Source organism: Aulonocara sp. 'chitande type north' Nkhata Bay, linkage group LG23, assembly GCF_057382095.1.
Source record: "Aulonocara sp. 'chitande type north' Nkhata Bay isolate Kocher_YH1m ecotype deep benthic linkage group LG23, A_spYH_male_GT1.1, whole genome shotgun sequence".
Lineage (NCBI taxonomy): Eukaryota > Metazoa > Chordata > Actinopteri > Cichliformes > Cichlidae > Aulonocara > Aulonocara sp. 'chitande type north' Nkhata Bay.
This window is the reverse complement of record NC_141365.1, coordinates 8,862,936-8,874,539: the sequence shown is the minus strand read 5'-3', so window position 1 is coordinate 8,874,539 and position 11,604 is coordinate 8,862,936. Positions and strand designations below refer to the sequence as shown.

At 40.4% G+C, this 11,604-nt stretch overlaps 3 protein-coding genes across 4 annotated transcripts; 2 read left to right on the top strand and 1 right to left on the bottom strand.

Moving 5' to 3' along the window:
* The first annotated feature begins 510 nt into the window (after positions 1–510).
* On the top strand, positions 511–5,046 carry tmed5 (transmembrane p24 trafficking protein 5). The gene is made up of 4 exons (XM_086283017.1): positions 511–815; positions 1,793–1,890; positions 1,978–2,158; positions 3,114–5,046. Exons 1-4 carry the CDS (start codon positions 615–617, stop codon positions 3,330–3,332), a joined length of 699 nt encoding a protein of 232 aa, XP_086139143.1. The 5' UTR covers positions 511–614; the 3' UTR covers positions 3,333–5,046.
* On the bottom strand, positions 4,468–11,337 carry LOC147301172 (uncharacterized). 2 transcript variants are annotated; one of them, XM_086283019.1, is made up of 6 exons: positions 11,130–11,336; positions 6,924–7,003; positions 6,683–6,794; positions 6,459–6,523; positions 6,253–6,349; positions 4,468–4,623 (listed from the first exon to the last, which is right to left on the bottom strand). In XM_086283019.1, the coding sequence occupies exons 1-6, from the start codon at positions 11,205–11,207 to the stop codon at positions 4,540–4,542; spliced, it is 516 nt and encodes a 171-aa protein (XP_086139145.1). In that variant the 5' UTR covers positions 11,208–11,336; the 3' UTR covers positions 4,468–4,539. The 2 variants fall into 2 exon arrangements, with proteins under 2 accessions (XP_086139145.1, XP_086139144.1); XM_086283018.1 differs by having other exon boundaries at positions 4,471–4,623; positions 6,227–6,349; positions 11,130–11,337.
* Positions 7,956–10,922, top strand: pigc (phosphatidylinositol glycan anchor biosynthesis, class C). Its single transcript, XM_086283016.1, has 3 exons — positions 7,956–8,084; positions 8,714–8,945; positions 9,040–10,922. Exons 2-3 carry the CDS (start codon positions 8,718–8,720, stop codon positions 9,694–9,696), a joined length of 885 nt encoding a protein of 294 aa, XP_086139142.1. The 5' UTR covers positions 7,956–8,084; positions 8,714–8,717; the 3' UTR covers positions 9,697–10,922.
* Positions 11,338–11,604: the final 267 nt, after the last annotated feature.

Genomic DNA, 11,604 nt, shown 5'->3' with positions numbered 1-11,604 from the left:
GTAATCCTATCCGTTTCTATTGTATTTTTAGACTATAAAGAAACAAGAGAACAAAAATATCTGGTTCGTTAAAAACACATTTTACACTTTTGCATGCTATTAGTCACGTTCCTACTTTAGATTTTGTTTAAACTCTGCTTTTAACAAGTTAACACTTCGTCACTTACACGTTTGTGGAAAACAAAAAGATCAAAACAAATACAAGTCTTGGTTTATTTCATTTACCACATAAAACACATTTAAAGTAGGGTGGTTTTCTACGTACGCTCATACCGCATGGAACAATAGGACTACAAATCCCAAAGTGCAATTCCATTGAGGCCCTGAATAATTTGCCTGACTTTTTTAAAATTGTGTGTGGTTTATTTCACATACTTAATAAATACAAAAAAGTACATACACCAGATGCTTGGATCAACAGTGAAATAAAAAGTTTGGGTTTTTTTAGCAAATTATAAAACACATTTTTTAATTTTTATTTCGGCGGGGTCCTAAGCTGTCGCCAATCTTCAGAACATTTCAACTAGAAGTCAACTTCGGGCGAAGGTAGCTAACAGCCGCTGACTGACCGGCCTCTTTAATCACATTTCTGGGTCTTTGGGACTTTTAGGGTCATGGCTTTGACCATGAAGATGGTCCGGCTATTTTTGTGTGTCCTGTCCGTGTTTGTCTCACTGGTCTCGGAGAGGTTAGTGGTGCTGGCTGCCTTCTCTCAGTCTCTTGACAGCGACTTCACGTTCACTCTGCCCGCCGGTCGAAAGGAGTGCTTCTACCAGACCATGAAGAATGATGCCTCACTGGAGATTGAATATCAGGTCATAAAGCCTCATAAAATAGGGATGTTGTTTTGGGGTTTGTATGGGGTTAGCTGGTCAACCCAAAACTTCACACTGCTATCTGCCAAATCAAATCAGCGTTGACATATTACACTTGTGAAACCTGTTGATTAGATCTTTAGTTGTGGTACTTATTCCAATAATGGAATATAATTAAGGCAATTTAGCCAGGTACACGTTTAAGGTATTTATGCTTTCTATATCTAACTAATGTTCTACTTTTATTTCGAAGTGTTTTACTGGTAGCTATTTGCTTTACAGCTTTTATTTGACTAATGATTATTTTATCAGTTAAGCTACCGAGCAGTCCATACAAGTAAAGGCGTAGAGATATAAAAATAATCATTTTACTGGGTGCCAGAAATTCTAAAGGTATTTCTCAGTATTATATTCGCAATGTTCAGAAAATAGTTGAATTTTAAAAAGAGCTCAAATGGAGTCCACTTAAACCAGATACAGCAGTAAAACTTAACTGTTACATTAAAATTTGGGTGATGCTTTTAAAACTTTAAGTATAATGTAATGATTTCGATAGTAGCTATTTTTACTTGTAACGGAGTACATTTAAAAGTGTTGCATTTGTACTTTTACTTCAGTACAGGATGCGAATACTTTCTTCAGTTACATCATTCAAACCACATGCAGCCTACACTCGTTTACTACTGTTTTAAATCCAGAGCAAAAGAAGCAACAAGTAAATTGGTTCACACCTTGATTTTCATATTGTTGGGAACCTGTTTTGCAGGTCAGTGTGCAGGTTACGCAGAGAATCGGAATCTATTCTTCCTGTGTGACGTCACAGAGTTTTAATTTGTTATTTAGCTGCATAAATGTCAGACTCCTTACAAAAAAAACAATATTCCTGACATCTCATGTGTTAAAACAAGCATTAGTAAGCCACAACAGATGTGAATTTCTCAGGGGTTGAGGGCTGATATGAATGCTTCCATCCGCAGGTGTTAGATGGTGCAGGCCTTGATGTAGACTTCACTGTCTTCTCTCCATCGGGCCAAATGCTATTCAGTGACTACCACAAGTCTGATGGTGTCCACACGTAAGTAGCTCCGATCTTCTATTTAAAAACTGACATTAATAACTCAGGTGTTTGGGGGAAGATCTTACTGCTTGTGCTTTCTTCCAGCATAGACACTGAGGAGGGAGACTACATGTTCTGCTTTGACAACACGTTCAGCTCAGTCTCTGAGAAGCTCATCTTCTTCGAGTTGATCCTGGACAACATGGATACAGATGAAGACCCAGATGACTGGAAGGAGTACGTCCAGGGAACAGACATCCTGGACATGAAGCTGGAAGACATTATGGTGAGAGTTGGTCTTGTTTGAATAAATTCAACACATTCCAAACCTGTCGTTTTAATAGATTTGAATGTGTGAGCTTTAAACCTTAATAGCACTGATAGATGGTAGGTGGTTAAATTAGATTCAGAGTGTGTTGGTTTTATTCCCACTTGCATTTTTAGACTTTGTCCCTCTGTTGCCTGAGATATTTCAGAGGATCATCCAGGATGACACGGGGGGTGCAAAGTGACCGAACACACTGCCAACAAAATAGCACATAATCCATCACCAACATGTAAAGTTACACGAAGTGTGTCACAAGAAAGGACAATGTCATGAACTCTCACCTACTGGCTGAGGGCGGCCAATTGTTTCAGCTTGCACCACTCATTTGCTAAAAATAGCCTAAATTTGTGGCATAAGTCACATAGCCTTGTCATCTTGGTAAGAGGTAGGAAATTTGTCCCCCAGCTGTTGAGGAAGTAGTTTTTTCAAGGAGGAAGGAACACCATTTCAGACTCACTCTGATTACCTGCTTTGTTTTTGTTTAACATTGGTCAAGTAAAAGGGGCGATCGTGGCTCAAGAGTTGGGAGTTCGCCTTGTAATCGGAAGGTTGCCGGTTCGAGCCCCGGCTTGGACAGTCTCGGTCGTTGTGTCCTTGGGCAAGACACTTCACCCGTTGCCTACTGGTGGTGGTCAGAGGGCCCGGTGGCGCCAGTGTCCGGCAGCCTCGCCTCTGTCAGTGCGCCCCAGGGTGGCTGTGGCTACATTGTAGCTTGCCATCACCAGTGTATGAATGTGTGTGTGAATGGGTGGATGACAGGTTGTGTAAAGCGCTTTGGGGTCCTTAGGGACTAGAAAAGCGCTATACAAATACAGACCATACAGACCATAAAATTGACATAAAGAGTACAGTGGATCTATTAGCTTTCTTCTCAGATTCCCTCAGTATGACCTGCTTTTCTCCTCTCCTTCAGGACACCATCAACAATGTGAAGGCTCGGCTGGGAAAAAGCTCTCAGATCCAGACGCTTCTGCGAGCGTTCGAGGCTCGTGACCGAAACATCCAGGAGAGTAACTTTGAAAGGGTGAACTTTTGGTCAGTGGTCAATCTCATTGCTATGGTTCTGGTCTCGGGGGTTCAGGTCTACCTAGTCCGCTCGCTGTTTGAAGATAAACGGAAAATTCGAACATAACACAACCTGAAATGGAGTGAAACAGAGAGACTGACACAGTTGCCCACAAAAACCTTATGGATTTTTTCAGCTGATTTCCCCTTTTGTGACTTTTAATCAAGGATATTATATATATATATATGCACACTTACACACACAATGATAAAGAGGCAATTTACCACAGTTGTTGCTCTGGTCTTTTAAGTCGTTGCAGCTTGAAGGAAACCCCAGGTTTGGAAAAACTTATGACTCTCAACTTTACATACAACCTAGCTCTGTCTTTCTTGAAAAAACATGCATCTTGTTTGATAGGTCCCCCCAACTGCTGTAGTTCATCAGTGATAGAAGCACATTTACAATGCAACTATTTTTCTAATGGAGCCAGGCCAAATGCAAAAATGTCTTCTTTTTTTCCTTCCTTTTTTTAAAAAAAAAATTAATTTCAACATAGGTTAAGCTAAACTAGATGAAGGAATGGTCTGGGGCCTGTTATTTCTGTCAGATAGGAGTGAGAGGTGCTGCCAGTCTGTTAGTGTGTCTTCCCCTTACTATAAGATGCCTTATTCATTTGGATTTCGCTCCCAGCCTTTTGCCTATTGGTGAGGCCTTTGAATACTTTTCTTATTGCCACAAATATTTATGTTGTTACAATTCAGCCACATATTCCCCTTCATGCCAATACTGAAAATACAGGGCTGCACTGCAATGCTGCTCTTTGGCACCCAAAAGACCGCAAGAGAAGGAAACGGGCCATCTCCAAATCTCTTTATAACTACTGCCCCACTCTCCTCTGCCATGATTTGTGGACTTGTGGCCTGAATGGCTGCCAGCCAGCGCCGCCGCTGTGAAGCCTGTCTGCTGCTGCTGGGTGTCTACTTACAGCCACCTACTGTGTGAAGATGTTGAGCCTGCCCGTCTCTCCTGTGACAGAAGTCTATTTCTATCTGAGTGACATCTGGAAGGTCATTGCCACTACTTCAATGCACTGGTTGGTTTAATATGCATAAACTATCCTTTGCCTTGTGGTTTTGTTTTTTTGTTTGTTTGTTTGTTTTTTTCCTCTTTTCAACATACTTTTCCAGGTCCTTGCACTGCCTCAGATCCCACAGAACCCCATTTTGGCAAACAAAAATGGGTCCACAGTCTACACGGTTGGAATAACACCAGTTTGTTACCTGTTACTTGTATTGTATTAAACTGCTACTGCGGTTGTAGTTTTTATTGATGTTTATTCATCTCCACTGTGGAACCCTGGCTGCTCACTACCTTGGCTCGATGCTTCATGTTGCAGTCTTCTGATTTTTGCCTTGTGCTGTAAGGTGAAGATCATACAGTGAGTTTATGCCTTTGTGATTTACACTATCTTTTGTTAGAAGTGAATAAAACCAAACTGAGTAGACTAATTGGTTTACAGTTATAACATTTTGCCACACGGTATGTGCATATGTCAATCACAAATTCTTTGGATGCCTGTAATAATATTGGATGTCTGGTTGTGAGAAATGGTCATCATCTGCCTCAGTTTCAGTGCTTTTCCTTATTCTCATGTATGGTTGCTGTCACTGGTATTTACATACTGTATGTCTGGATTCTAATAAGTGATGTATTGGTAATAAAAAATATTTTTTGATCAATTTTTAACATGCTTTCAGAATTCTACAAAAACAAAAGAACAACGTTTTTTTTTTTTTTAAAGTATTTCTATGTTACTGAGTAATAAAAGTTTGTGTCTACAGCTTCATTGTCTTTGAGAAATGTTTTCTGTCATAAAACAGCAGTGGGAGAAGAGGGAAAGTGGCATCATATTTATTTAGCTAATATCCTGCAGTTGAAAATTTCTGCAGATTAAACAGCTTCACCTTTTTTCTGACCTCTGCATTCTGTTGTTATATTCCCCCCCAAAGAGTGTGATACTGTGATTCAAATGTAGATTTAAAAACAGAAATTATCTTTGTCATCAATGCAAAGCCATTATATTCGATGCTCAAAGTGAGAAATTTTATTTTTTTTGGTTAGCATATGCTAATGACAGTAACATCTTTCAAAAAAGGTGAGACAAGGGCAACATCTGGTGAAATGTTCCCACAGGTAATTAGGTTTATTAGTAATAGGGATGGGTATTTTTAAAAAAAAAGAGCATCCCGTAGAGAAGTGTCAAGTGTTTCAATAGGCTTAGGAATACTTTGAAAAACTACTGCATGCAACCGTACAAGGTGTGCTGCCTCTCTTGGCCCAGGACATTTAAGAAAAAGAGATTTAAAAACGTAAGACTTCCTGGCTAAATGATAACTGAGCTGTTATCAAATCATTCAAAATTTTATTTGATCTTTTTCTTGGTTGGTGTATTCTTCAGGCTAAAGAAGACCATCTGGCTTAATCTCACTGTACTGTTAAAAATACCAGCATCTGTGACAGTATATAGGGGCGGTCATGCATACAGCAAGGACAACTTGTGCATCTGCTAAACAGATTTTGGCACACAACAAATGCTGCCATCTAGATGATGTCTGTTTCAGAGAAGGCTTCCTTAGGTCAGTAAGACAATGCAAACCATGTTCTGGCTGTATTATAGTAGCTACATGGCAACCAGCAGTCCAGACCAGTCACCAAAAAAAGAAAAATACAAATTTACAACAGTTTCGATAATTATGGAAGTTAAAATGCAACAAATCAACTTAATATTTATTTATATATATATTAAAAAAAAAAAAACAATTTAAGATTCTCACTTGGAGCATTTGATATGTTGTAAATATCATCTTTTTCCAAAGCATCCAAACCTTTTTTTGAAACAGCGTTATGAATAGACCTTCTTTTACAATCATTTCGACATGTTTGTGCATACAGTAACAAGCCTGGTTTTACTGCATATGAGCGGGGTGTATAAACCAGTTATGCAGATGCTTGTAGAATACCTAGGGTATCTGTAAGGATAATTTACCCTGCCGTGAAGCTGCTTGGCTTCTAACATGTCCTTCGTGGTGCGGTGGTGCAGAGATGTGATGATCAGACATTCTTGTAGTGTAGTAACACAGGCCCTTCCAAAGTACAGTGAATGTAACACGGTGGGAAGAAGCAGAATGAAAACGTTACTGCGACTTACTTGCTTTAGTCAATCCACAAAATATCACGTTTCATGATACTTACGGGCCTATCACACCCTGTATGCACGACCGGGTACTCATGGAAACACCGTTATGAAATGATTTCCTCTGTAAAGTCAAATATAGAACAGATGTGGCAAAGATTAAATCATAAAGTAATAATACAACAACATGAATTTAGTGGAAAGTGGAAGAGTAGAGAATGTAGAAACCTTGTTGGGAATTAAATGTTCTTTTCCAGGGTTTCTTTGTGTTGGCAGAATTTACCGTGGTGGTCGGCGTTTGTGGCTCCTTTGACCCCGAGCTGGAGCTGACATGACTGCTGGCTGCCTGAGCTGTTGTCAGGGAGACATGGGGCTGTGGTCTACACTTTGAGAAGCTGTTATTATCACGATACAGATGAGCGTATTGATTAATATCACAATCAACAAGACAAACAATTTTAAAATTGACATAAACTATTGCCACTCTAAGAATATTTTCCTAGAACTTTAAAATGCCTGATTACCTTTTTGAAGCCACTTCGGTCTGTGGGTTTGGTCTTATAACTTCAGCACAGAATGGGCTACGTATGTTCAGCACAGGCAACTTGCAAAAGAAAAAAAGGTACTGTCATAAAGTGGACAGACAGCGCCAATGTGCTTTTCAAACAAAGCACGGTTATTCACAGATACCAAAGTTGACTTTTGAATCCTGACATATTAAAAAAAAATCAAAATCAAGGGGCATACCCTTTCAGACTGGTGAACGCAGATGAAATTCATACACAGATCTACAATTTCATTTTCAGCACAGGCGCGTGGCATGCTAACCACAGATTATTATATCAGATCGTAAGGTTCCCTGCAAAGATGCACTCACATTCATGAAGAGAGCAAGAGAAAACTATATCCAAACCCAGATTTCATATACGAACATTTATCATACTGTATACAATAGGCAATTCTAATGATGTTAGTACCAGTACACATGGGAGTAGAGGGAAACATTTAGCATGCAGACTTTCATGATGCCAATCTGGTATAAACAATTTTGTTAAAGAACTGAGTCAGGATATGTGGGGAAAGGTGGAAGAGGAGTTCTTACTTCCCTGAAATAAGTAGAAAGAGAAATCCCAGGTTGTGGGATGAGCTAAATCTCCACATTCCTAGCTCACTCCCAAATATGTTCAGTGGGCTGGCTGTGAATGTAAAATATCCAAGTAATAACTAGAAACAACCACTGAAGCAAATACTCACTTCAGAGGTTGATTAAATACCTGAGAGCAGAGGTAAATAAACTGTATTTATTCTTTACACCTTGCTTGATTATAATTTTTTTTTTCCTCATTTAGGTGGATCCATCATATTATTATTATTATTATTATTATTATTATTATTATTATTATTATTATTATTATTATTATTATTATTATTATTATTATTATTATTATATCGTACAATATATATAATAAGAGGTCTTGGACTGTATTAATGACATGTAAAAATGTCAAGAAGAGTCTGACCAGCAGACAGTAGAGGGCAGCAGCACGCCAGTGTAGCTACTTCAGAGAGCGCCAGAAGAAGAAGAACAGAGTTCTCCAAGAGGTCGCTGCAGCTAAAGCGCTTTACTTCCGGGATACTGTCAGGATGAGATTGTAGCATCGGCGCTGAGTAAAACCATATTCCAGGTAGGTGGAAAACACCTAAGAAATATTTTTGTAGGTATTTCAGTTAACTCAGCACATTATTGTTTTTACACTCGTGCGTACCGGAGATGCGCGGGCTTATTGTCCCTTTTTTAAACCGGAAGAACCAGTAGTTTTATAATAGACAGACTCAGACTTGACAGCAAAGAAAACGCTTCAGATGTTGTTCAGATCCAACATTTGTTTGGGTAACAGAGCTGTGGGTGAACTACCTAAAAACAACATAATATTATATCAGCTTTAGAGCTTTTGAAGTCTTTTTATGAACCCAGAAAAGGACCCTGGTTGGCCTGCTACTTTAAGCCTTGTCTGTAAGGCTTAATATGTTTAGTAAAATAATGATAAATTTCCCTAGCCACTTTGAGTCAAGTCATGTCACAAAACGGTAGTAACTTTAACCAAAGGGCTTTCCAGTCGTGCAATATTCAGAAACATAATGTGTTTATAATGGGACATTACTGGGTAAGCAGTGCAAAAGACTACGAGGAAACCACAAATAATGAAAACCACATAACAAAGATTGCAGGTATGACAGATCATTTAAGTAGTGGATAAAACACCCCTGCTGGTCTCAAACTCTCCACCGTCTGTGTTTTGTGTGTTGAAATCAGGGTGATGGGGCCAGATGGTGCCCCAGGTCCAGCTGTGCCATGGCGTAAGGTGCTGTGGGAACGCCAGCCTTTTCCAGATAACTACGTAGACCAGCGGTTCTTGGAGGAGTTACGCAGGAACGAGGGCATCCGGCAGTACCGTTACTGGGCTGTAGTGAAGGAAGCTGGATTTGTAGGACAGCAGCTGTCTTGTGTGGCCATTTTTATCACCCTCTGGCTCTACATGGAGCAGGTACTGCTTTGGGTCCCCCCCCCCCCAATCTTTGAAGCACAAAGTGTCTTTACCAAATGGAGCGGGTTATTAAAGAGCTCTACTTTCTTCACAGGGTCTGCTGCTGCCTGAGACGTTGCTGTGGTCCAGCCTCATCTGTGCCCTACTGGGTTATGGACTTCATCAAGCCTTGACATCTCGCGTTGAATCATGTGGTGAACCCCGCACTCATCTGGCCGATTTACAGAGTGCAGCCATTTTCCTTTCCTTCACCTTTGGCTTCTCGCCAGTTCTTAAGACACTAACAGAGTCTGTGAGTACAGACACTGTGTACGCCATGTCTGCTTTGATGCTGCTGGCCCATTTGGTGTCGTTTCCTTACGCCCAGCCATCGCCTCCTGGAAGCCTCTCTTTAAATGCAGCTCTGTTTGCCTCGGTGTGCCTAGCCTCTAGGTTACCCGGAGCTCTGCACACTTTCGCCATGCTAAGCTGCGCCCTGCTGGTGTTTGCTCTGTGGCCCTGCCTGCTGCAGACGCTGAGGGAGAATGCCCCTGGCCATTTTACTGGGGTGTGCATGGGAGTTTGCATTGGAGGGATAGTAGGTCTGGGGTCTCAGACGCTGGGTGGAGCTGTGCTCTTAACCCTGGCTTTAGCAAGTGTAACACTGCTCTGTCCTTTCCTGCTTGTCAGGCTGCAGAGGCACAAAGACAACATTCATGGACCCTGGGATGAGGCTGAGATTCGTGAGGACCTGAGCCGCTTCCTTCACTAATAAGCAGCCTAGCACAAGCAGCTCCTAAACAAACTGATATTAAAAGTGTAACTGAATTTTATATGAACCAATTCACTGTCATAGTGCTGGTTTCTTGGTGCTGTGCATGTAAAAGGACTAATTTTAACTGTTTTGTTTTTTTTTATCACTGGTTCATGTATGATTGGAAAGCAATGACAAACTATTATTCTCTTCCAGGTAGTATGAGGATGGTTTTTAATGTTCAAGCTGCTACTGTTTTGTAATTTACCTCAGTTTGTGCGAAAGGTCTCAACTAATAATATGACTTGTTACAGGATGTTAATGGTTTGCAAATCTCTGTAAGAAAAAATGAAATCACATATAAAGGGCTGTAATTCCATTTTCCACAAATTATTTGTAAATATTAGAAGACTTTTAGGATTTCATTGTGTATTTTGGTAATGAGAGTATTTCTTCAGTGTTATTCAATACAATACTACAAGAAGCTGTTTTACTTGCTACACACTACAAGCTTAATATAAGACATAGCCGCAGTTTTTAGAGTTACCATGTCCCTTGTTCACAAGTCATCAGCACAGCAGGTTGTTCCTAGTGTTTGATTTGGCAGATTTTTACACCAGGTGTCATTCTTGATTTAAAAACCCTGGAAGGGATTTGTCTCCTTCCAGGGTTAAACCGGGTTGCGTTCACTTCAGCTACTACACAGTGGAGCTACACACCCCATATAATGATAACTTCATGAATCTTGTAAAATATGGTACTTTTTGGGGGGGTCATGTTTCAGTTGTTATCAAACTTTCTGTCCTTTACTATTAAGGTGTTTTTAATAAAAAAAACAACACACATACACACAAAGGGACAATATGTTGTAACATTGTCGCTGTGTTGTGAATTTAAATATGGCCCGAAATATGAAATGTGTCATGAGCACTGAGGTAAGAAAATGTAGACGTTTTCTACAGTCAATGAAAAAGATGAGGGTCTTTCATGTCGCCTTCCGTTCAAATCCCAATCAGTGACGTCACATCCGATGAGCAACACCTGTTGACAAGGTGTTTTCGGTCGACAGAGAGCAACATGGCGGAAGTTTGCCTACCTAATTTAGTCAAACTTCCATTAAAAAAACCAAAAACAACTTTATGCTGATGACCTCCCAGTTTGCTCAGCACACAGTGTGAAACAGACCGGGGTTCCTCTGTTTATTTTTAATTTTTGGCTCAGATTAAAGAACAACTACATGGCGACACATTGTCTCCTCTTGCTTTTTGCTTTAATTGCAACATGTAAAAAACAAAAATTTGCTGTAGAAACTACACCAGAACTACTGCTATATGTTGTTTAGGAGCCTCTGTGTTAGCAGCTAATGACCAAATAAGTGAGCTATGACGGCATCAGCGGGCACTAGTGCAGCCGACCTGGCAACAATGCGCGGTGGTCGCTAGGTGTCATACCTTCACTTCTTTCTTTGTCCTGGTGCGACGTTTGACGGCGGGCTTTGCAGCTGGTTTTGACTGCAGTGTTGGCCCCATGGTATGAACAGCGCAGCAGGTAAGATGTTCAGCCGAGCTGCTTGTAGCTGTGCGGCCTCCTTCGAAGAACTACAGTAGAGTGTGCCGTGGTAACAACGCGTCACAGGTTAAAATGTTTATGTTTAGTTTTTTTTCCTTCGTCTTCCAGTCGGAGTTTATTTACACACCAGTGAGAACGCATACACTTTACAAACACGCACACACACACACACACCTACATATAAACGGGTATTATGAACATTATCTTCAAATTGGATTTGAAGACCATAGCTTTAGCTTTACAACTAAAATTATTTAACGACTTTACTGGAGACCACTGCAACCCCATAAGGTAATTTCTAAGGTTTTGAGTTAGCTGGTTTTAACACCTTGTAGGCCACTGAACCCCCCCCCCCCC

Excerpts from the sequence above, each read along its gene's own strand:
- tmed5 (XM_086283017.1), top strand. The coding sequence starts at position 615 with ATGGCTTTGACCATGAAGATGGTCCGGCTATTTTTGTGTGTCCTGTCC. Across the intron at positions 816-1,792 it reads CACTGGAGATTGAATATCAG|GTGTTAGATGGTGCAGGCCT; the intron begins GTCATAAAGCCT and ends TTCCATCCGCAG. Across the intron at positions 1,891-1,977 it reads AAGTCTGATGGTGTCCACAC|CATAGACACTGAGGAGGGAG; the intron begins GTAAGTAGCTCC and ends GCTTTCTTCCAG.
- pigc (XM_086283016.1), top strand. The coding sequence starts at position 8,718 with ATGGGGCCAGATGGTGCCCCAGGTCCAGCTGTGCCATGGCGTAAGGTG. Across the intron at positions 8,946-9,039 it reads TCTGGCTCTACATGGAGCAG|GGTCTGCTGCTGCCTGAGAC; the intron begins GTACTGCTTTGG and ends CTTTCTTCACAG.
- LOC147301172 (XM_086283018.1), bottom strand. The coding sequence starts at position 11,207 with ATGGGGCCAACACTGCAGTCAAAACCAGCTGCAAAGCCCGCCGTCAAA. Across the intron at positions 6,795-6,923 it reads ACCGAAGTGGCTTCAAAAAG|CTTCTCAAAGTGTAGACCAC; the intron begins GTAATCAGGCAT and ends TGATAATAACAG. Across the intron at positions 6,524-6,682 it reads CACAAACGCCGACCACCACG|AGGAAATCATTTCATAACGG; the intron begins GTAAATTCTGCC and ends TTGACTTTACAG.